Source organism: Poecilia latipinna, unplaced genomic scaffold (assembly GCF_001443285.1).
Source record: "Poecilia latipinna isolate Pla-1442-1.1 unplaced genomic scaffold, P_latipinna-1.0 Scaffold1189, whole genome shotgun sequence".
In the NCBI taxonomy this organism is placed as follows: domain Eukaryota; kingdom Metazoa; phylum Chordata; class Actinopteri; order Cyprinodontiformes; family Poeciliidae; genus Poecilia; species Poecilia latipinna.
Window position 1 is genome coordinate 87,816 of NW_015113805.1, and position 24,026 is coordinate 111,841.

At 38.4% G+C, this 24,026-nt stretch overlaps 3 protein-coding genes across 6 annotated transcripts in view; 1 reads left to right on the forward strand and 2 right to left on the reverse strand.

Annotated features, from left to right (window-relative positions):
* The window catches only part of bcl2l13 (BCL2 like 13), a 26,673-nt gene extending 21,275 nt beyond the window's left edge, over positions 1 to 5,398 (reverse strand). Inside the window, exons 1-3 of one of the 2 annotated variants that reach the window (XM_015053641.1) lie at positions 5,041 to 5,398; positions 3,378 to 3,562; positions 60 to 146 (exon numbers count right to left, since the gene is read on the reverse strand). In XM_015053641.1, coding sequence (XP_014909127.1) covers positions 60 to 146; positions 3,378 to 3,501 — 211 coding nt within the window. In that variant the 5' untranslated portion in view covers positions 3,502 to 3,562; positions 5,041 to 5,398. Of the gene's footprint in view, positions 1 to 59; positions 150 to 3,377; positions 3,563 to 5,040 lie in introns of both variants that reach the window. The other variant, XM_015053640.1, reaches the window with a different exon arrangement.
* Positions 5,399 to 7,111: 1,713 nt separating this feature from the next.
* On the forward strand, positions 7,112 to 13,216 carry atp6v1e1a (ATPase H+ transporting V1 subunit E1a). Of its 2 annotated transcripts, none has more exons than XM_015053652.1 (9): positions 7,112 to 7,430; positions 9,636 to 9,701; positions 9,775 to 9,884; positions 9,960 to 10,026; positions 10,898 to 10,987; positions 11,486 to 11,554; positions 11,651 to 11,745; positions 11,896 to 11,983; positions 12,682 to 13,216. In XM_015053652.1, exons 1-9 carry the CDS (start codon positions 7,398 to 7,400, stop codon positions 12,742 to 12,744), a joined length of 681 nt encoding a protein of 226 aa, XP_014909138.1. In that variant the 5' UTR covers positions 7,112 to 7,397; the 3' UTR covers positions 12,745 to 13,216. The 2 variants fall into 2 exon arrangements, with proteins under 2 accessions (XP_014909138.1, XP_014909139.1); XM_015053653.1 differs by having other exon boundaries at positions 7,398 to 7,430; positions 9,960 to 10,020.
* Positions 13,217 to 14,438: 1,222 nt separating this feature from the next.
* Positions 14,439 to 22,733, reverse strand: slc25a18 (solute carrier family 25 member 18). Of its 2 annotated transcripts, none has more exons than XM_015053651.1 (10): positions 22,544 to 22,733; positions 21,515 to 21,761; positions 20,426 to 20,548; positions 18,302 to 18,357; positions 18,047 to 18,137; positions 17,395 to 17,510; positions 17,137 to 17,308; positions 16,293 to 16,465; positions 15,258 to 15,333; positions 14,439 to 15,107 (listed from the first exon to the last, which is right to left on the reverse strand). In XM_015053651.1, the coding sequence occupies exons 2-10, from the start codon at positions 21,532 to 21,534 to the stop codon at positions 14,966 to 14,968; spliced, it is 969 nt and encodes a 322-aa protein (XP_014909137.1). In that variant the 5' UTR covers positions 21,535 to 21,761; positions 22,544 to 22,733; the 3' UTR covers positions 14,439 to 14,965. The 2 variants fall into 2 exon arrangements, with proteins under 2 accessions (XP_014909137.1, XP_014909135.1); XM_015053649.1 differs by having other exon boundaries at positions 21,515 to 21,765.
* Positions 22,734 to 24,026: the final 1,293 nt, after the last annotated feature.

Here is a 24,026-nt window from a genome sequence, read left to right on the forward strand (position 1 = left end):
CAGTGGGGGGCAGGTTGGGCGGGGCAGGTTGGGCGGGGCTTGAGACAGTAGACACTTACAGTCATTGACTTCCTGCTCCAGCTGCTTCAGCTCCTCGTCGATCTGCTGCTTCATCCGTCTGCTCCTCTCCCACTCATCCTGGGCGTCTCCTTAACACATCAGAATCTGGACCAGCTTTAAATCTGTATCTACCAACTAAAATATTATCCTACATTTATCTGCTGAATATTAAAGAGCGGGTTAGGTCAGTGTTAATAATCCTCTTATTCCTTGTTTCTGCTCCATTATCTTATCTGATAAATAAACTGGTTTATCTTCACATTTCCTCATATTATAATCAATAATTTTACTGAGATTTGTACCTGTTTAAAATTTAAACAGGGACGAATCATTTGGCAAAGCCCTGTAGGATGGAAAAGTCCCTGATGGCTGCACCCTTATTTTACACTTTACACTCAGTTTGATAAACAAATATTGAGTTTTTCTGTAGGCAGGAGACCCTGGAGCTGCTGACTCCCAATAAAACAGAGAGGAAAACCCATCAGAAGGACTTCAGAGCGCAGCTCATGTGGGAGTAAATCATTCTAGGCGAATAGCAGAGGTGTAACCAGCCGTACGAGGCGAGGAGGTTTCACACCAGCTGGGCAAACTCCCGCTAACGCGCTAATAATCTTTAAAACGTTCAGCGCACTTAGTTCTGCCTAAATTATTTCTTTTGAATAAAGTTTGACGTCTGTGTTGAAGTTTTGCTTATCGACTTAAGAATCCTTCAAGTAGTTAGAAGTTTATATTTATGCTCTTATTTTGACATTTGTTTACACAGCGATTCTATTTCCTCTTTTTTTTTACAGGAACTTTATTAAGCAAGAGGCAAGCACACAACGAACAAACGAGGTTTAATGGTTGAGGTTCGAGCTTTAGCATTAGCTTCCACTAAATACCATGTTGGATTAGCACTTTAGCATAGCTAATGTTTAGCACTTTAGCGTAGCTAATGTTTAGCACTTTAGCGTAGCTAATGTTTATGATTAGCGCTTTAGATTAGTGGAACTAACTTTTTAAGTCCATCTTTTCATTTCACACAGACGTTTCCACCATGTTACACGAGTCACATGATCAACAACCAGCTGTTGCTACTGGGGCAAACCACGAAGAAGAAGACAACAGGAAGTAGCTTAATGACTTATTCACGTGGAATTTTAATTGTTTCTTTTTTAATGGAAACACCACAATTGTGAAATTGTGTTTCTTCAACATTAGTAGAATATTGACAAAGTTTTCCGCTCATTTGCAAATGGAATGCAGCTGGTAACATCCTGGATAACACTGTGATCATTACAGGCTAGCTCTGCTGATCCACCCCCTTTGCTTTAGCCACTGCTTTAAATCTCCTGTTTATGTTGTTAGAAAGACTTGCAGAGATGGTTTGAACCTTGTTCTCTCTTTCTGTGGTCATCTTTGCAAGTCCTCTGGGATTTGGGGTCAAAGTTCAGATATTATCTGAGCTTCTGAGATGCTAATCAGCTGTTTCTAGTTGTAGAAATAACACTTTGTCGTCATAGTAACACTATCCAAAAGTAAAAAGTAAGAGAAAAATATCCTTCCCAATAATAATTGTCCAAACAGCAAACCAGAAAATGAACAAAACTTTAAAAACAGACCCAATCAGAACCACCAACACAAAAGGACAATAGCAACTGATTAAAATAAAAGCTAAAGATAAATAAAATCTGTCTTTTTTTTTAGTTTTTGAGAAGCGGCCTCCCTCATTTCCCCTTTGTCCCGTTTAGCCAGGAGGCTCAGCGCCGGGCTGCTCTGCTGCCTCAGCAGGCAGCCGGTCAGGCCGCTCTGTCCGCCCGTCTACTGGTGTGAGAGTAATCCTACGATGATTACTCATGACAGGCTGTCAGAAACTGGACCAGGTCGAGCGGAAAGCAGGGATCAGTCGGTCATTTGGAGTTTTTCAAACGTGCTGCAACTCAAAACCTCCTCTCTTCTACTCGATTTATGAACCTAAAGCAAAATAAAAGCAGCTGTTTGTGCTTCTTTCACTGCAGTTTAACACGGAGAAGCGCCGCAACCAGAACATCAGCGGGAAATTAAGGATTTGGGTTCAAATATGCAGGAATGGGGGGAAATAACTCCTACAATCCCAAAGTACGATTTCAATAAATAAAGCAGACATTTCCGTCAGTCTGGACATTAAATGAGAATACAGATGAGCTGAAAGTCTCTCAGATGAAGGTGGATTCAGATGTCTACTGAATGCAGTTTCATGCCAAAGCTAGAGAAGCTAAACTGGGCTGGAGAACAGGTGGCTACACGCCCAGCAACTCAAAATACTTTGAGTTGCTGCTACATGAGCATGCACCAGGCTGCAATGATTCAGCAAATCATTCTGCAAATAAAATTCCTTGCTGTTGACAAATGCTAAGCGCTATTAGCCCGACCTGGCCCAAATATCGGTTTGCATCGGCCTTTAGACATGTTGCAGTGTGACGTCACACACACACACAGGCTTCCTGCTGGGGGGCAAAAAGACTGCCTTGCTACGATGACTAGCATTGGTTTTAGCAGTGAATTTTCCAACATAACGAGCTAGATCTTAAATGATATCTAAAGGGACGCAATGCTTTGCTACTAATAGCCAACACTACAAAACCTAGATAACATGGTCAAGACAAAGTTTTAATTAAGAAAAAAAACCGAGAGAGGAAAGTAGGTCAGTTATGCTGGCTTGACTATGAGAACCTTAACAAGTAGACATGCTGCAGAATTTAGTGTTTTGGTTCAGTTAAAAAAACAAGAATAATAAGGCAACCTACACACCAACTCTGACAGATCATCAGGTGCTTAAATTAGCCAGTCAACCACCACTGTGTTAGCTTAGCCAATAGCAGCGGTAGCTAAGCTACCACAGTAAAATCTTAATGACTCCAGAATAAACATCAAGCCTAAAAACAAAACTATAACAAACTGAATGTTCTGTTCATTGTGTGGGAAATGTTTGAGTGTTTTTTGGTGTCGAATCTTGAAACATTAGCGGTGTTGTTGTCAGTTGCTATGGCAACGGGTCTGTGTGTAGCATAGCCAACACAAACATCTGTTTGTAAAGTTTTTTCCTATTTCAAACTTGAGACTTAAAGTAACATTTGAATCATTTTGCATTTTACACAACAGAATTATTTTTTTATTTAAAAACAAAACTATAAGGAGCTGATTTGCTTCTTGACAGCATTTTATGTTTTATATATTTCTTCAGCTAGTTTTAGTCGTTACTACAGAACAGACACGATTATTTTTCATTGGATTCGTCAGAATAGTCAATAAATTAGTCGTTTACTAAGACAAACGTCACAAGCGAGTGTTCCTCTCACCTAGCTCTGTAGTTGGGATCCTTGATCTGTGGACAGGCAGCTTTCTGAGGAAGTTCAGCACAATGTATTTGGTTTCGTAGTGGAAACATGGAGGCACAGCGGCCGAGGCACCGGAGGACGTCATGACTGCAACGTTTCAGATTCACAGGCACATCAAGTTTTACTGTCAACTCTGGACGACTGGCCTGGAGAAGATTAAACCGTTTTTAAGTTGTCATGGAGACCAGGTTATACAGCCTTCTGAATAATCATGTTTTCTTTTAAATAACAATAACAAAAAGGTCTAAAAATTAAAAAGAATCCACAGTAGGTGTTTGTTTTTAAACGTGTGTTTATTTAAGTTCCATGTGATTATTACATTATTTAAATGTTTTATTAGAGACTTACATAAAAACCTACATAGGATTTTTATAATTCATTCAAAATTGTATTCTTTATATGATAAAATCATTTAACATTAGTCAAGAACTAGCCATTAAATTCAATGATGTTCAATCATACTAATTAAATTAAAACCATTCTTAAATTAATTTTTTATATTATTATGTTACATTTTCATACATTTTTGTTCACAGGTTTTTTTTAAAGTATTATTTTTATTGACATTTTGTATTAAAGAAACAATTTACATATTAATCTAATTGTTGCTCAATTTCACATATTTATTACAATTTTATTTAAATTATTGCATGAATATCACAAGACTCCCTGGAGATTGATGCAGTTTACCAAAGGACTCTGAAATAATAATAATAATAATAACAACAACACGTTGAAACGCCTTTTATTTCGCTTAATAATTAGTGAATTTAAAAAATGTAAATAAAAGTAATAATACTACTAATAAAAAACATTTTAAAAAATACACATATGGTATTTATTTTATTTATGTTTTTCCAAATTCATTTACGATGTTAAACGTCCAAATTTTAATATATTTATCCTATCCTATCATTTTGCCCCTGGTGATAATTTATCATTTCCGCTAAATTATCACCAGATCCAGAAACACAACACTGAGCTATGAACGAAGTCCTTTTTAAAATAACATTTAATGAGTTTAAATATTAAATCACGATTTTTTTTTACAATTATTATTATTTTTTGAAAAGCACTGAAACATTTAAATAACTACTATACTTTTATTTCCAAAGTCATGAAATTAATTGCTTATTTAACTACATATTCATAGTTTTTGTTTTTTAGATCGTTTCAAACGAGGTGACACCACGCGGACTGGTAAAATATGTCAAGTTAACTAAACTATGAAAACACTTCCGGTGTAACTGTCAAAATAAACCTCAAGCTACTTTATGCTGCCCAAATTCAGTTAGACTAAAAAAACACATGATTTATTCAGATTACACACAGCTTTTATAACAGCATCAAACCAGGTTACGTTGTCATTAAATAGCAGTATCACGGTGGTGTAACATATTTTCAATAACCAATAAGAGATCAATATTATCTGGTGAACAACATGCAAACAGCACAGGTCTGATATTTAAAGGAAAAACACGTTTTTAGTGTACAAACGTTGCTGGAAGCCCTGAGTCTCTTTGGAAGCTACATTAGCTAGCTTAACGTTACACCTTTAAACTGCCAAGAAATTACAAAACTTCAATGCAACTTTCTAACGGTCCCGCGGGAGCCATTTTCTCACCGTCCTTGTCCTGAAGGAAACCAAATGCTGACAACCGCCAGGCTGGACGCTGTTTTACCCCACACCCCCTTGCAGCAGCGGTATCTGTAGTGAGCGGACCACCGCTGGTTGGCAGCAGCAGCAACAAACTCCCGGACACAATGTGCTCCGAATGGATCACAAGCGCGCGAAAATAAAACGCTGGGCTTCCTGTGAAATTCTTCAATATAAAACTTCCGTTTGCCACAAAACAGCGTGTATGGCTTGGGTTTATATGAGGAAATAAGTGGAAATAACGCGGATCCTTCGGACCGTTTGGTCCCGGTGAAAGTCAGTTGTGTAGATGTCCCACCGTTTTTCCACCTGTTCTGTCCGTTTGATGTCATTGCCCTTCTATAGAGTGTTTTACGGCTTTACGATGCATTCAGGTACATCTCGTACACTAGACTATCCACATTTAAATGCTTTTAAAACGCGTGAATCAACTTTTCCTCCCATCCGATTTCACCATGGCCCTACTTAGTGCTCCATAAATAATGCTATTAACTATTTTAAAGTAGGTTAACGGTTGAAACTTTTAAACTTTTCACATTTTGTCAAATTACAACAAGTTTCAATGTACTTCATTGGGATTTATATGGAATCCAGTTGAGTACAAATAAAGATCTGAAAACAGTGATGATCATATCCATTCAACCCTCTTCATTTTAAAACCCCGAGTTTTGTACAGCTCAAACAGACATGGTCTTGTTGCTCTTATTAGTTGAATTGTTTAATTTTTCAATAAATTTACATCATTTTATCTTTGTTGTTGAATTTTGATGACAGCTTGACCACATAAATAACACTGATTAAATTATTGAGTGTAAAAGAAATGCGTGGTATTTTCATCATCAGGTGTCACAAAGCTCTTTGGTTAGTTAGTGTTTTTTCTGAAAACGATATTACCACATATTTCCGACCTGAGTGAATGCACCATGGCGTGAAAACACGACCCAAAATCGCTGTGTAGAAGCGCCTATTTAGAAGCTGCATCAGGGCGTCCACCATTGTGTGAGTGGCAAACTGGACAAGTCTGGTTGGGATGACAACAAGGCCCTTTAAAATCTAAATGTTTAGATATTAATATGTATTTGTATGACAATAAAATCCAAATATTCTTATTATTATTGTCATTGTTGTTGTTATTATAGAAGCGAGGAAAAAATACTAGAAGTTGCAAGAATATTTCTTTCAAGCCATTGTAAAGAATCCAGCTGTAATCAGTTATATCATTGGATATTGGATTTTTAAAAATCATATGTTACTGATGTGATGTGCAATGTGAAGCAGAAGAGCCTTTAATGCCTTACCTTTTATGTATAACTATGTGGAGCTAAATTGGGTGTATGAAGTTTGTTTTAATGTTCTTTTGTTTTTTACAAAAAAAAAAATTAAGTGAAAATTTTGTTGAACATCTTTCATTTATTTTATTTTGGTTTTAAATGTCTCAAAATGCATTGAATTTTAAGGTTATTTTCAATTTCAAAGATTGTTCTAAATTTTTTTATTTTCATTTTTATTTTACAAACTTTACGTCCCCAATTTAGCTCCATATAATTGTTGCATTTCAGTTGTACATAGCCTAATAGGCCTCTGAAAAATGAAGTGGAACACCTTCCAAAGTTGGATTTCCTAGTGGGACCACCCCCAATTATGACATGTAAGGCTTTTCCCTTTTCAAAATGGCTGCTCCTCGTATCAACAGTAGTAAGATGTGGTGAATAGGTGTTTATTTTACCAGACATATGTACGATTTATTAAAATAAATATAACAAGAAAGTTCCTGCAACTCTAACTAAACAAATTAAAAGTGGTGTATATACAAGGAAAGTAAAGCTTAAAATTGTGTTCAGAAGAGATCAATGGGTGCTACCATGTTGAAACTTCGACTTTTTAACTGGAAAGGTAGCAAATTCCGACTTCGGAGGTAAATGGAACGCAGCATAACTGTATTTTTGCAGAACTCAGCAAAGATGTCACTCCCAATATGGCCGTCAGGTTAACGCTCTGTCTCTTTATTTTATCAAGGCCACGCCCTCCAGCTAGTTTAAAAAAAAGATGTTTGTGTTGCTGTAAAATGAAAGCATGTAAAACACTTAGGGGAAAAAAAAATCTAATAAATAGTTATGAATTGAAACAAGGGCATAAACACGTTCTACTTGTGTTGCCAAATTTAAAAAGTTTGACCGGAAGTCCAGTGTCGTAAACTCGAGGAGAAAAGCTAGTTGGGCTCGCGACGGTGCCTCCTTCGCTGCTGTATAAAAGTTGGTCGTGAATATTTTTTAAAGCTCAAAATTACCAAAAACAAACAAACAAACAAAAAAAACAGGAGAGACATGGCGCTCACCGACGCCGACGTCCAGAAACAGGTGAGGATGAAACTGCCCGTTTTAAATGTGTTTTATTCCAGTGGATAAACTCCACAAACATCCTGTAACATAACGGACCACCGTAAGAATCTGACAGCTGTCTCCACCGTTTCCAGTTTTTCTGAAGGTTTTTGTTTTATTTATCAGGGTTTGTTTACATGGATGTGTACACTTGCATGCTATAAGTAATATTTTCATCCATAAACAGTATGTACAGTTATGTTAAATAATTTGTCCAATATTAATAATCAAAATAGTCCGCATTTAGTTTGCATTTATATTTCTGTGAGAGTAAAGTCACTGGTAGGTTTAGAGTCACATAAACCAACCTGTTGATAAGTTAAAGGTTCATTGGAGAGAGAAGATATAAGTGAATGCAGAAAGTCAGACTGAAATGGGACAAAATGGGGAAAAACATACTTAAAATACTTTTTAAAAAATCATAATCATAATCAACTTCAGTATGACCAAATATCATAGAAGAACTACTATTTCCCTAAGAACCGCCATCTTTGTAGGCTGCATGTCTGCCTTAGCTTGCAGATAAAAGCTACATTAGCTAAGCTAATTTTACTAGTTCGACAGTACTACAGTAAATATCACTGATATTTATTTTTGTATTATGCAGGAGTTGGTAGACTACTCAAAAATTATAAAGTGTAATAGTTGTAATGTACTCATATTGTTTAGAAATTAGCAACGAGGCGAGAACTTGTTCTAAGATTGTGTTTAGTTTATTGTTGTCATAGCAACTCCATATCAACTGTCATTACAGTTAGTTAGGGCTGCCTACCAAGATGGCTGTCAGCTTCAAAGTTCCCAGAATTGTGACATCATATGAGGACTATGTATTGCAGATTATTTATTATCACAATATCCAATATGACAATCCCATAAAGCACAATAAATGCTGACTAATTATTTCCAGAGGATGAATCAGGCTCTCTGTGCCTGTTTTTATATTTGGTGCCATTTGATCAAAGCAACATGAAAGGTTTTAGAAGGTGAGAAGATCATTAAGAGTGAAACAACTACATCACTTTAACTGGGGTTTATTCACCATAGGAGCACCGCAGGGCACTGTACTCTCACCATTCCTTTTCAAGCTCAACACCTCAGACTTGCTGTATAAACCAGAGTTGTGTCTCCAGGATAAATCCTCGGATGGGTCAGGGATCAGTTTGAACACAAAGATACTGAAAGAATGCAGAAAAGGAAGTTCTCTGAAATGTGTTTTAAATGATCACAACCCCAGAGAGGAGCAGCTTCCTGTTTCCAGACCAGTAAGATAAACTTTATGGAGCCTCCAGTCTGATTCTTTGTCCTGCTGTTTCTGAGGGAAATCCAGAGGAACCAGTCATCCTGTGCTGGAACAGCTGGTCCACCAGAGCCAGAAGCGGCTGACTCCACGCAGCACAGATATGAAACGGTGCTGCTGATAAAACTAAATATTAGTTCAGTGACTCTCGGGAAAGCTGCATTTTCCAGTTCATTCAGTAAATGTTTGAGTTTGGAAAGAAAAATTCAGACTCTGCTGTTTTTCAAATCTTTTTTTCCCACTTTCTGCAGGATGAGAACAGATCAGGACATTTTTATTTGCCCTGTTTCCATCTGGAGCAGGATGTGTATGGAAATACAAATACTTAACTTGGGCCAGGACTTAATGCATTAATTTAGGTAAATTAATTACACAGATTTTTAAGTCATTAAAAAATGTTAGCGCTACGTGTTTCTGGTACATCTGTAAATCTGACGCACGGCTACATCCACTAACAGCAGCAATGGAAGCTGCTTCTGAACCGATCTGAAACTAGAAAATACTGTTGTTGTGCTAAAAGGAGTTAGCCTATCTGTGAAACCATGCTAGGCTAAAATAGCATCTCAGTGCTAAACATGTGGAAGCTAATGCTAATGTTCACATTGCCAAAGAATCTCCATGAATGATCATGGATTAAAAAACACTTTGCTCCAATCTGATGGTTGAAAAACCTGAGCAACAGATTAAAAATTATAAGTATTTCTGTTGTTGAGCTCTTATGTCTATTTATTCAGTAATTTAGCAGAAACAAATGGGTTTTTGATTTGAAAATGTTGCTTATTTCATTGGTAGTTTTCAACTTGACTGCCACTGGAATAAATGAAAGATTCAGACTTGAGGTTAAACATTTGTGTGAGTTTCAGCTGTTTTGTGTCTTGTGGCGGCAGATCAAACACATGATGGCCTTCATCGAGCAGGAGGCCAACGAGCGAGTCGAGGAGATCTTAGCGAAGGTAACGGACGTTCAGCTCAGGCGGACCACTTCCGTCACAGCGACCCGTAACGGACCGGGATGTTTGCTTTCAGGGAGACGAAGAGTTTAACATCGAAAAAGGCCGCCTGGTGCAAACCCATCGGGTGAAAATCATGGATTATTACGAGAAGAAGGAGAAGCAGATTGAACAGCATAAGAAAATGTGAGTTTTTAAGGTTTATGTTCCTTAATCTGAGAAGTCAGAGCGATGTTCTTATCAGGAATTGTCTCTCCTCAGCCAGATGTCCCAACTGAAGAACCAAGCCAGGCTGAAGGTGCTGAAGGCCCGAGACGACATGGTGACGGTCAGATCCTAACACCTTCTTAGGCTGAGGACCATTTAACAAAAACGCACCTAGCCTTAAATTGCCCTGCAATTATACAACATCTTAATAAATGCAACCTGAAATTAAATTATTGCTCTCTTAGCTCGCTTATTGTTGTTTTCTTTGTTCATCCTAATGAGAACGGTGATGCTGTTTGGTAACACAGCCAGTGTTTTCAGGTATTTACAGATTCTGAAGGTGTGGATTCAGTTATGTCAAACACATGGAAATCTAAAGAGAAATCTCTATTTAACAACATTTTAGGGCTATTTGTAATGTAGAAGCTTAGTAAAATAAAAATAGACTTGATTTACTTTGGCAGAAACGGAAATCTTCTGTCCTATTAAATATAAAAATTAGACACCCATTTTTGTCAATTGTATTTATTTTCCATTTAATTCACTTTTAATTAAAGAAAAATAATAAGTGCGAGCAGAGCAATATAAGCCGTTCAAAAGAATCGAATTGCTGGTGAACGACACATCGAAACTCTCAGCAGGTTTTAAAGTGCTTTATAAATAAAGTTGGTATGGTATGGTATAGGTCTGACTTGGCTGCCAATGTTTTCTTTCCATCTTTAGTTTTTCTTTTGAGTGACCCGGTTTCATCCATTATTACTTCTCAACACCATCGTTGGGTCACCCAACTGTTTAAGCTCACCTCACGTCAGATCAACGGTCGCTTACATGCAGTACCTTGTGAACCACTAGGGGGCGCTCACAGTTTGAGGAAAAACTGTACTACACGGACGCAGAAACTGTTTAACACCAAAACCCTGTGCAGAAGTGTTTGAGCTACAATATTTACCGATAAGCGGGTCTGAAAACCTTCAGCTTGTGTTTATGTTCAGGATCTGCTGAATGAGGCTCGCCAAAGAATCGCCGACATCGCCAAAGACCCGGACAGGTACGCCAAGCTGCTGGAGGGTCTGGTGCTTCAGGTGAGCTCAGGATAATAAGTAACGCTACACCAAGAGCAGTGGTAGGCGACCCTAGATAAAAAGTTAGCTGCGCTAATCGTAAACATTGGTTCTGCTAACGCTAAAGGCGTTTACAACCTTCAGTCCAGCTAAGCAAGACTTGTTTAAAGCCGCAAATGTTTCAAGACCTTTAAAAAAGGGGAACTTAATGTTTGATAGCAGAAATTTAGTTATTTTTAAAGAACATTTTATTTCTGTTTTTAGATTTTGAAATAAAGAAAAACAAGATATTTCCTGAAAAGAAGGTGCATACGTTTCCTTCTTTTGGATGTTGAATATTTTTGCAAAATTAATATGGAAAAAGTACATCGTTTCTTACTAAATTACAAAATAGATTTAAAATAATACCAGATCTAATAATAATGCCACTAAAATAATAGTATAAGTGTGCCCACCACTGCCAAAACGTTTTCTAGTTTTTTTGACAGCTGTTTCTTTTTATTTATTTCTACATTTTAGGGGTTTTACCAGCTGCTGGAGCCTAAAGTCACCATCCGCTGCCGACAGCAGGATGTAGACATGGTTCAGGTAATTTAGCTTTTCTGCTTCACCAAAAACCCAAACCGTTCCATGGTAACGGTTTGGGTTGGTGAAATAAAGCTGTGTGCTATGATGACTCGGCAGGCTGCAGTTAACAAGAACGTCGCTGTCTACAAGGAGACGGTGAAGAGCAACATAACTGTCCGGATTGACCAGGATCACTTCCTTCCATCAGACATGTAAGATGGTGAAATCCATCATAGCTTGAATTTAATTATCTCCTCATGTAATTCAGCTGTTCGGAACCAGATTTAAAACCTGCAGCACAGCGGACCAGAGGCTGCTGCAGGTGAGTTTGGTGAAAGTAAATCTGTCCTGCGTTTCCACAGCTGCGGCGGCGTTGAAGTCTACAACAACAATGGAAAGATTAAGGTTTCCAACACCCTGGAGAGCAGACTGGATCTCGTAGCACAGCAGGTATAATACATTAAACAAAGTGCAGAAATTTGGATTTCTATGTAAAATCATTGCATGCAGTTTCTGTTATGTGTCTGCAGGGGGCAGCATAACTCCATCAGTAGGAAAAACCTGAAAACTTCAGAACATTTTCAGCCTGTTCCGTTTTTTAATTAAATTACAAAGTCGTAATATTACTGGAATAATCATAATTAAACGAGAATAAAATTGTAATAATATGAGAATAAAGTCTAGGTAACATGAAAAGTAATCTGAAGAAAATCATCATTTTGGGAGAATAACAGTAATTTTAGCAAACTCCTACACAAAAAAAAAAAAAAGAGTGAAATGTTGAGCATCTTGTGTAGTTGTATTTTGATACTTTAACATTAAATTATTAGCTGCAGGATTTTGAAACGATTTCTCTCTTTTGAAGAAAGAACCACAGACTTGCTGAGTTGATCACGTCAGACCTTAATAAATCTATCAGCGTTTTTTTTCTCATTAAAACATTTTTACTCATAATTTTACAACTTTTTTCTCATCTTTATTCTACTTGTAATAGTTTGTTTTCTTAGTCTGAACCTGATACTCTGCGTTAAGCGTCTGATTCATAGTTTGGTATGAATTTTTTACACATGATGTTGGTTAGATGCAGTTACTGAAGTGTTTTCTCCTGTTTCTGACTCTCTGCCATGGGAAACACCTTTTTCTTCCAGATGATGCCTGAAATCAGAGAGACCTTATTCGGTTCCAACCCCAACCGCAGATTCTTGGATTAATTTGAGGAGAACGTCGCTGGAAACGTCCAGGTGACCCCTGACCTTCCTCACAGGAGAGCAATTCAAGTTTTCAGGTCAAACTGAACTCTGATCAGTGTTTTCAGAAAGCGTCTGGGCTTAAACGTAACACAGCAGTAGCTCTTATTTCCTCCTTACCTCACCCAAAGAGATCTTAAACTGTGAAATCTGCTGCTGATGTTGTTGGAAAACATTTTTATGTTTATTTGATGTTTAACAGCCAAAAGAAATAAATTGGAGACAGTTTAACATGTTGGAGATCTCTTTATTTACAGTGTGTAAACAGTTTTCTTCAGCTATTTTCTCTCTACAAAACAGAAGAAAGGTAGTACTGTATGCTATGGAAACACATCTGTCTGGTATTAAAATGTAAAAACAAACGACCTCTTAGCGCCACCTTGTGGCTTTAAGTGTTGGCGGTTGGTAAGACGAGGCGCCTTACTACCCTGCTTCTGTCTAAGATTTAAAACTCTCCTGTCTAAATTTGAATTCTAGCAAAGTATTACCATTTACAGCTAATGGAGTAGTTTTAAAGTGGGGTTTTGTTGGGATGTTACCAGCAGTCAGTATCTTCACTTGATGGGATGGAGTTAATTCAGCTTAAGTCATGTTTGTGTTGCAGTAAAAACCAGATATTTATGTAAAAAGACACTAAATTTGTGTAAACCTTTCCTCTTTTCTGTCTGTTAAGATTAACAAAATTACATTTTATTTGTTAAATGACAGAAAAATTAGGCATATTTTTAATATTTACCGTCCAATTTCTTTGCTGCCTCACCTTCTGATTGAGGCAGCAACCAGAAGTTGCTGCCATGCTTCTGGTTTTCCTTCATTTAAACTGAAATGTGGTGAATTGACCTTTGAGAACTGGACACAGCTAGTTTTTTTGTTTAGTGCTTTTGCTAACTTTGAAAAGATTTTATGTACTTGGCGCCTCTTAAATTAACTTTTCTTGATAAAATACTTAGTTGGTTGTAAACTTTCAGTTATAAAAAGTTTGGTTATTGACTGCTGCGCTCGCTGTTGGCCAGACTTCTGTTAATCCTCTATTGTGCTGATAGCAGAACTATTTTTTCATGTAGGACTTTTGCCAACTTTGAAAACATTTAGCGCACTTAGCTTCTCCTGAATTAATTTTTCTGGATAAATTCTAAAATGTTAATTTATTTGGTTGTTGTTTTGTGAACTTTCAGTTGAATTCAGTTTATATTCATGCTCTTATTTTGAAGTGAAGATGAGGACAGCAGTTCTGTTTCCATTCCAAATTAAACAGTTTTATTTGTTAAATTAATTGATTTTATCTCCTTATTCTGACATTTAGTAAAAAGAAACAGTGTTGGTAATCCTAACTGACCTAAACCAAAAAAAGGTTCTGATTTAATGTTGGTGAGAAAAAAAGTTTGAATTGTTTTATTAATTTTTGGCACCAGTTGTCTAGCTATATGAAGGGTTAGAGAACCGCCCTGATGTTGGAAATGTTTCATCATGGCATAAATTACCTGTAACTCCACAGATTAGCTTTTTAAAAACAAAATCCTTTAACTTGTTATAAAGTTTAAAACTAACAGCATTGATAAGGCGTTGATTGCATTGTCCTTTGTTGTTGTGCGCACATTATTTGAAGCAAACCATAAATAAGGAGGGAACTTTATCTTTATTGTTCTTATTTAAAGTGAAAACCCGGGAAGGCGGCGTGTTGTCCTGCACTCTAACCTGTGGCCTTTTAACAGGAAGTGAGCTGTGTTGTAAATTGAAATGTACACTATTACAGGGATTAAAGGGATTACCATCAGATTAACAAATGACCTTATAGAGATTATAGAGATTTAATCAGAAGACCAGATTACTACTGTGACCTACAGGAAGGAGTGGGAGGAATGCGTAACGGAGCTGCTGCTTTAAGCATCGGGTCGTTTCAGATATGAAGTAAATGGGTCACTTCCTGAAATTCAAACGCTCACACTGTCAGGCATTTTAGTTTAGCAGCTGTAAAAATATCCAGCAGTTCTTTCTTTACAGCCAGCGGGAGAATCCTCCCTCCCTCAGGTGAAGGGAACACCTGGACTGGGGTTAGTTACTCCGGACCTTGGTTACCCATCAGAACCTCACTGCCAGGCGGTGAAACCAGAGAAACTCCATTTTTCTGGAGAATGAAGCTGGGATTCTCCTTCTTTGTCTTCTCCTTCACCGCCACCAGTCGCTGTTATCCCAGTAAACCCAGAACCGCCTCTCCGAACCCGAGGAAGTAGACGCCCTGCGCGATGCCGAAGAGGGGAGCGATGACTAGAGCCCGGCATGCCGCGCCCTTCAGGAACGCCGACGGTCCTTCCCGCCTCATGATGCGTCTGGAAAATTCAGAGAAAGGACGACTTAAAGCTGCAGTGTGTAACTTTTATGAGAACATAGATTTTTATTACATGTTTGTTGAAACTGTCACTTCAGTTTTAAGAGAGATGCAGGAAGGAGCCGTGAAGCTCTTTGCTCTGCAGTCTTACTTTGTGCAATCAACAATTCCTCTGTACGAGTCTTCCCCTTCGCCTTTCTGCAGGGTCTGCAGACGAGTCTTTATCACTGTGAACATTTAAAGCAGAATTACTCTGTTTTATACTATTTGCAGTATAAAAATGTACAGATATATAAATTGGTCTTCATTGACGTTCTCCATCCGATCTGACTGAGTTTGACCTGTTTTCCAAAGAAAAATGAACAAAATGTCTCTAAAAATGCAAAGTCTGTAAAGAGATGCACAAAATTAATGCTGAAACTTGATTACAATTTTGAATCAAGTTAATTAATATCCCTTTGGGATCAATAAAGTATTTTTGATTTTGAAGGGTTTATAATTAATCACAATTATAGACAAAATAAGCAACATTTTTAATTGAAAGCCCTTTTTTTGCTGTTAAATTATTGAATAAATAGCTAAATGAGCTCAACAACGAAGGTATTTATAGTTTTCAATCTGGCCTTCAACCATCAGATTGGAGCAAAGTGTTTTCCAGAGTCTCAGGAACCCTGACCATTCATGGACATTAGCGTTAACTGCTGCATGTTTGGCATTGAGATGCTATTTTAGGCTGGAGGAGCTTTGCTGATGGCTAACTCCTTGAACACAACAGTAGTGTTTCCCATCGTCCCATCAGATCAGTTTAGAACCAGACATTAACCCCAGTGGTCCAGCAGAAGCAGCTTCGTTGTCCATCGCTGTGGGCGGATGTAGCTTGTGCGTCAGATTTACGGATGTACCAGAAACTCTCAAATAGAAGAGTTCCTATGTAAAGAAATGCCATTAATAAAATCTAAGCAATTATTACATAGATTACAATTGAAATTTACAAGTTTGACTCGAGGGATGGATACACACTGTACTTTTCAGATTTTCATTTATAACATAATTTTCCTTTCACTTTCTATCATGTGCTTTTTCACACATGGTTTGTGACAAAATCCTATTAAAACACATTTAAGTTTAAAGTTGTAATGCACTGTATGTGTCCATGTAGCATACTGATCAGCGTAAAGTTGCTCACCGTCCAGCGGCGTGACGGCCACCGCTGCCACCGAGCCAGCGGAGCAGCCGGCCACGAAGGACTGCCAGAACGGCGCCTGGGCCTGAACATCCGCCTGGCCCCCTGCGCTCTGCCGGCCCAGAGCGTTAAGGTTGGCAAACAGAGGGAAGTAGATCATAGAGAAGGGTACATCCCTGCAAAGAAGCATTAGAAAAGTTGGAAAGAAAAACCCGATGGAGTGATGAGAGATGAACCAGTTCAGCAGCGTAACAACCAGACATAGCTGCAGGACTCTATTGATCAGTGTTGATTGGTTGATCAGAGAATATTCCAGGCAGAGTTGGATAGTCAGAAACTGGATCAGTAACAACAGAGATGCTCAGAGAATAATAGGCTTATCAAATCAAAAGGCTTATAATGACTCTGACAAACAGTTTTATTTTGCATAAAAACAGAACATAATGAAGAGACTGTTGCTTAATTTCGGACTGAAATGCATCATTTCATGTCATTTTAGATGTGTGTTACGTGTTGGGTTCATGTTAATATGTATTTAAAGACAATTCTTTGAATTTACATGCATAACTATTTGTAAATAATCAGAAATCTCATGACCCCTCTCCAGTCCTTCTGCGACCACTGATGTGTTGCCACCCTCATGTTGAAGACCTCTGATTTAGAAGATTATTCTAAACCTAAATCTGCAGGGATATGAATGCACCACCTGTAAATGTAAACTTTGCTTTAAAATAACAGATTTACAGATTTTTACTGTTTTTTGTGGATCAACGAAGCAACAGCAGCAGAAATCTGTGAGGGTGTGAAAACTTTTCCTCAGCGTTTCGTTGCGGGTCTTTGCTCTGACCTCATCAAGGTCGCGCCGGCGCCCCGGTAGAGGCCGGCCAGGCCGCGGGTCTTCAGCAGGTCCGCCGTGATGCCGGTCGCCGAGGGCCGCCGCGCCGCCGGGGCCACCAGCGACGGCGCCGGACCGGGAGCCGCCGCCGCCTGGGTTGGAGCTGCCACGGGTCGCTGTGCGGCTGGAAACAGAAAACACCCGAGGTCAGGAAGCAGAGACTCCTGGGCTCCGATTCCTCCGATTCTGGGAAAATCCTGAAAGCCTCACCCAGCCGTCCTGCGTCCTGCAGCTGGATCTTGAGCATCTCCATAGGAGTGGTGACGACCACCTGGCAGGTCCCTGCCCCGCACCCCGCCAGGACCTCCCCCCACAGGGGCAAATGCCTGGGGCAAAGCAGTGTGTTACCACATTCCCAGTAAGTCAGTTGGACTGGTAATTACACTAAAACTGCATGCATTACGTATGGAAGCCCATTTCTGCCATGAGAGAAAAAACAAAAGACCGCCAGGATAATTATGAGTTTTAAAGTCACAATTCCAAGAATGACATTTATATATGAGAATAAAAGTCAAAATTCAGAGTTTTAAAGTTGTAATTATGAGAATAAAATTTATAATGACCGGTTTTAAAATCTTAATTGTGAGAATAGAATTCATCATTATGAGAATAAACGTCACAATTCAGTTTTAAAGTTCTAATTACAAGAATAAAAGTCCTACTTATGAGTTTTATTCCAGTAATTATTGCTTCCTTTTATTTGTCTTTCTTGGTGGAAATGGGCTTCCACAGAAATGGATTTACATAATTTAAAAATTTGCAAGCAACATTTAGAAATTTTCCACAAGTAAAACTGGTCTGATTAATTCCCTTCAAACGTTTCAGTGTTGATGCATCAAATGACGAGGAGAAGATAAATTACCCGTCCTTTGAGAGTTTTTGTCTGAAGACGTCGTTGGCGGCCAGTTTGATGGCTTTTTCTGGCGTAACTAGTGTGAGGTTTACGGCTGCTCCTGGAAACAACAAACAGGCTAATGTTTGTCTCCACAAATAGAAACAGGCCTAAAGAGCAGCAGCTTAGGGGGTCACCACAGAGCACAGATGGTTCACCGGTTATCACCGTAAAAAGAGTTGAGCTCTGCAGGACAACAACATCGTAGTTTTGTGGATTAGATACCTCGGTAGCATCCGAAATAGCCCTCTGCTCGCACCGTCTTTGCCAGACAGTCAAACCTTTAGAACAACAAAAACAGCCATTACATTTCTCATCACTTTATGTTTACAACATATTCTGCAAAGGGTTGAATTAGCAGTCTTATTCCTTCATTTATACTGATACATTTGGGTTTTTGGGTAGCTTTCAAGCAATCCTGGCTGTTTTAAAGTGAAGAAGTTGAGAAAATGGTGTCTGACTGTGTTGCAGAGAAGTTATCCCAGATATTTTCCATGTATGAGTCACAGGAAACCCACAGGCTGCAGAGCACAACAGGACGGCCACGCCCGGCCAGCAGATGTGTGCTGATCAAGCCTCTGGGTCGCTGTGCTGCTTAAGGACACCGCCTCTGCTTTTCTGTTCTCTACTCATCTTTACCTCTGATAATATGAGCGAATGTGAAATAATCTGAGCTGTAAGTGTTAATATCATCATAAAAACAAAGATTTGACTGAGTTTAGAGCAGCTTCCCTTTGTGACTTCAACACAAACCTCACAGATTTCCAAACCTTCTGTCAACTCAAAATATCATTTTTAAAAAGTACAATCATCAAAAATATAGTGGTTATTTTTACCTACTCAACAATAAAACAAGTATGAACTGTCTGATTAAGCAAATAATGAGATTTTTTTTGTAGAAACAGGATTGTAGCTTCAAATGGTTTTTGGATTGTTTTAAATGAAAGACATCCAGACTATTATTTAACTGAAGGAAACTGAATAAATATATTTTATCTGTTCTTTAGGATTTGGATCAGTCTTCATTTGAAAACACTTCCTGTATTTAGCCAAGTTTCAATACAGCAAATATAAGCAGATTTGTGTTCATACTTTAGAGTATATTTCACTAAGTAGATGTGGTTCCAGTTACCATGACAACAAAACAAAACCAGGAAGTTTGGGAAAAAGTGATCACGTTTTTGTAAATACATTTAAGTTTAAAAGTCATAGTTTTGTCCTGATTTACCTCTGGTTTCCTGCCAAAGCAAATTCCTGAACATAATCTTGTATTCGTAGCAGAACCTGCAGAATAAACTGACCTCCACCAGCTTTAACCGCTGCAGACTGAGGATTACTTCGCACATTCTTCAGATTCAGAATCAGCTTTATTGGTCAAATCAGTTCAGATGTTTGAAAAATAAGTTGGGAAATAAAAACAGAAATGTGTTTATGAACACAGTATTATTACAGAAGGAGGAACATCTCAAGCTCAGTAAAATTGGATGGAAAGTGTCTGTGAGCATCGATTTTCAAGTGTTTCCACAGATTCTCATTTAGATTCATGCTTGGACTTTAACTAGGCCATTTTAACCGATACATCTGCTTTGGTTCAAACTGTCTCATAATGTCTCTGGCTGCTTGTTCAGGCTGGTCGTCCTGCTGGAAGGGGAACCTAAACCCGAGTCTCAGCTCTTCTGCAGCATCCAACAGATTTTTACTCCAGGATTGTTCTGGATAGTAGCTAAAGCGAAATCCTTAGCTTCAAACTAAGCTAAATATTTAGCTTAATAATTGAATGTTCAGTTTTATATCTTGCTGTTTATAAATAAGTGAATTAATCATATGGTGAAAATATGACTGATAAATTCATCCCTATTTTTATTGCTCTTATGATGGGTTAAGTAACCTAAATCGTCAGTGTTAATTTTTGACTGAATAACGTTACAAACAGCATTCCATACTAGAGGGCCAAAAATGTTTCTGTTTTCAACTAAAAACGCTGAAGTTATACTCTGATTTTTTCCTGCTTCACAATAAACTGGACAAAAACTAAACTTGGCGTGAAATATTTAAGACAATGGATACATAACTGTAACTTCAAAATGTACAAAATATTTTGCACGTTTGCCTCATTACCAGAAAGGCATCCACACTGATAACTAATCTAAGCTTGATAAATGTCTAGCATCATTTGGAGGAGATGTAGCTCAGACATCGTTAATGTTTGGAGGAAGAGAGATCTGTTTTAATATAAGGAGTCGTGTTAAATAAATCATCCCGTTGGGTAAAAACAGGCAGCCCATCTCCGTCTGTTTGGGCAGATCAGTTACAGAAGCAGATTACGCCTGCGGAGGAAACCCCACTTACATTCCCTTGTAGACCTGGACGCCCTGCTGGTTCTGTAGGCGGGTCTTCGCCAGGTCAATAGGAAACACACATGTGACACCAACCAGGCCCGCCACGCCCCCGTTAATCAGCTTAGCAGGGAGACTGAAAGGGATCAGCCACACACACACACACACACACACACACACACACACACACACACACACACACACACACAGATGCAGAAATGAAATGAAAACTTGGACTGCACCATGTAAAGTATAAACATTAAGACTGGCCACGCTGCCAGTTCCAGGGGCAGATTTTAACCTTTTTCCTTCACTCATTGTTTCATCTCCCCCAGTTGAACATAAACACATTTGGTATCCATGGAAACGACAGGCCGTTGGCTAGAAGCTGATAAAAACCTTTGGAGCATTTGAGTTGAGCAGGAAGCATTTATGGGTTGCTGGACAGACATCAGTAACTTTCATCAAAAGACATCGTGTGGAGCTCTGGTAGTGCCAAAAAAGTACATATTTTGTTTAATTTTTTCCATCCATCCATCCATTTTCTTACACCCTTGTCCTAACCACACAAGAGCTTTCCTGCCAACAGCCATCACTATCTGCAATAACTGTTTGAATAATTTGAATTAATATGAGCCACAACAGAATTTAACTTCCCTTTGGGATCAATAAAATATTTTTGAATTTAGTTTGATAAAAAAAAATCTCATGAAAAACCTCCAGTTTTGTTGGAAACAAAGGCCTAGGCTTTCCTTTCTACAACGTCTGTAGGTTTGCTTCAGTTTAGCGCAGCTGCATCAGTCTGTGCACAGCTGTGGTTTCCAGACGTTTGTACTTTTCTTATGGTATTTCTGAAAGGTATTGTACAATGCAAAAAAATCCAAATTATTTAATATTCCATCCTCATTTCTTTCAACTATAGCAGCTGCTGTGATGTTTACACTTCTGGTGGAGTTTCCTAATTGTTTGCTTTATTTTGGTACCAAGATTTTTGAAATAGAGTTTGTAATTGCTGAGAAAAAATAAACTATATTTTGGTATATTGCTCCAGAAAACACTGAGGGACTTTGTCCTAAGCTGAGTGAAGCAGACAGCTTCTTACCTGACCTTCTTGTCTCCCATGTTGGTGGTTTCGGGGCTCTTTACCCAGCTCCAACTCTCCACCTGTCGCCCTCCAGGTGTTTTTTTCAGCTCTCACGTGCTATAATCCCGTCCCAGCTGATTTATTCAGCTGAGAAATGCAGTCTGGGCGGACACCCTCTTATATGCTGCTCGACAGCTGGATGATGAATTTGGTTTGAGGTGCAGAAAAGCAGAAAAGCTGGACACAACTTCAGACCTCCATCTCTCTGTCTGGGCGCACAAAACACAATCAGTCACATGGATTACATAAAACACACACTTATTGTTCTGCAAAGCCCTGCCGTTAGTTACCTGCAGGTTCGTACTGTCAGGTTTTTATGCTTTCTGAAACTCATTCATACGACTTCAGTTGCAAATCCTGTCAAACTTTAGTATCTTTAGTGTCTCTAATCTGTCAGCTGGAAAGGATTTCGTCCAACAAGGAGGGCAGAGCTGGAAGGTGTGTCGCTGTCATTTAACTGCACTTTCTAAAACAGATAACCAAACAGGACGTGCAAATAAAGGTTTAAACAGTCTGACGTTTGGTTAGTTTTAAGACTTTTTTGAGAAATGCGTGACGGACAGTAAGGATTTTCTCCTGCTTTCTTAGCTTCATCTTTTTCTCTGATTTCTATTTTCCCTTCACACTCATTAATCTTCCTCTCTTAATCCTTCCACCTCCATTCTGTCTATTTTTACCGTCGTAAATCTTCGCTCTATCCTTTAGTAACACAAGCATTTTGCATCACCTCCCAATGCCTCCACCGCCTCCTCTTTCAGGAACTTTCCTACCATAATAATCATTGTTCTCTGCTGAACTCAGTCTTTTCCAGTGGAGCCTTAAACTGAGTGTCTTTCAGTAAAACTTTCCTTTCACACACACAGTAGTGATTCTGCCAAAACACAGACAAGGGTGCCTCAACCCAAGCCAACATACAGCTCCCACAAAAACCTGGACATAGATTCCGAAATGCACAGCAGTGAGACAACGTTCAGGAAAAAATCTTACCTTTCCTCTGTCAGTTCATCAGGATGAAGAAGTCCGCTTTCCTTTCAGCTCAGCAACTGGTAGTCAAGCGAGAGCGATGTGAGAAAGCCAGCCGCCACTCAGGGGCCCCTGCACAAACACCAGCATTGTCTGCAGCCAAAGTCCCTCCCTCCCTCGCTCTCTCTCTCCCTCTCTCTCTTCCTCTCTCTCTCTCTCTCTCTCTCTCTCTCTCTCCCCCTCTCTCTCTCTCTCTCTCTCTCTCTCTCTCTGTGTCACAGCTACTGGCTCTAAACTAACACATCCCAACATAACCTGTGGTGTACAGAAATGCAGAGACTGATGTCAATAATTGGATCTCTGTGTGTATTTCATCTAGAAATGTAACAACACAAGCTGAGCTCCAACAAAGGAGGTTTTCCATCACTAATGAGCTCACTGTGCAACTCTCCTGCCATTACATAATATCCACACAGACCCACTGAATGCCACAATGTTCACAGACTTCCAATTGGGACCAAACGTGCTCTCCTATTTTATTTTTATTAGGGGACAAAAGTTCAAAGTACAAAAGTTTACCCAAATATAAAAATACACAGATTAAACCAGAAGCTTATATATATTCATTTTTCTCTCTTTGTCTGAAGTTAAATTAGACCAAACTTCTCTTGTTTTTGGTCAGAATCAGAAAAGTTATTGGCTATCAGGACAGACCAACTCTACATGACTGAATGGATGCAACATTTGACATATAAAATGGAAAAAATATCAGCCAAACAATTTAGTTTATGGTGGCAAAGTTAGAAATTAAACTCAGAGGATCTAATTTTATTTTGATGTTCTTAGTTTGTGTATTTTATTTATTTCTTTGTATCTCTTACTATTTATTATTATTATTATTATTATTATTATTATTTTCTGTTTTGTGTTTCATAACATTATAATCCTTCCCTAGGAAATAGAGTTGTAACAGTTGTTTTATTTATTTTAATGCACAGGTCTACTTCTCTTTTCTTAAGTATTGAAATTAGCATTATGGTATTGTGAATGTTTTGTAACCCTGGGAATCAATAAAGATTTTTAAAATCACCAAAATAATTTCTTTTTGATACATTTTACAATAATGCGAGAAAGAATTTGTCAGGGATTTCTTTATTAGCCTTCTGAATCAGAAGTATGGTTACTGTCACTTTAAATAACAGGGAAAGTCCAGATGATGATGTCATGGGTTTGGTGTCCTCTGATAGGTTAATTGGAGCCTGGACAGTGGCAGGGAGTTTAATTAAAGAACATATGTTCATAGACAAAGATCATTTTATTAAGTATATCTGACATTTATTGCAAGTGCACTAAAGATCATTTACCTGCAGAACACTAAAGCATGTTCGTTTAATACTTCTTTGGACTAAATCAGAACATTTCAATCTTATAAGAGTATACTTTTTAAAGGTCTTGTTTGCTTACAATCGTAGGTTTACGATTTACAATTTATTTACAATCGTAAACC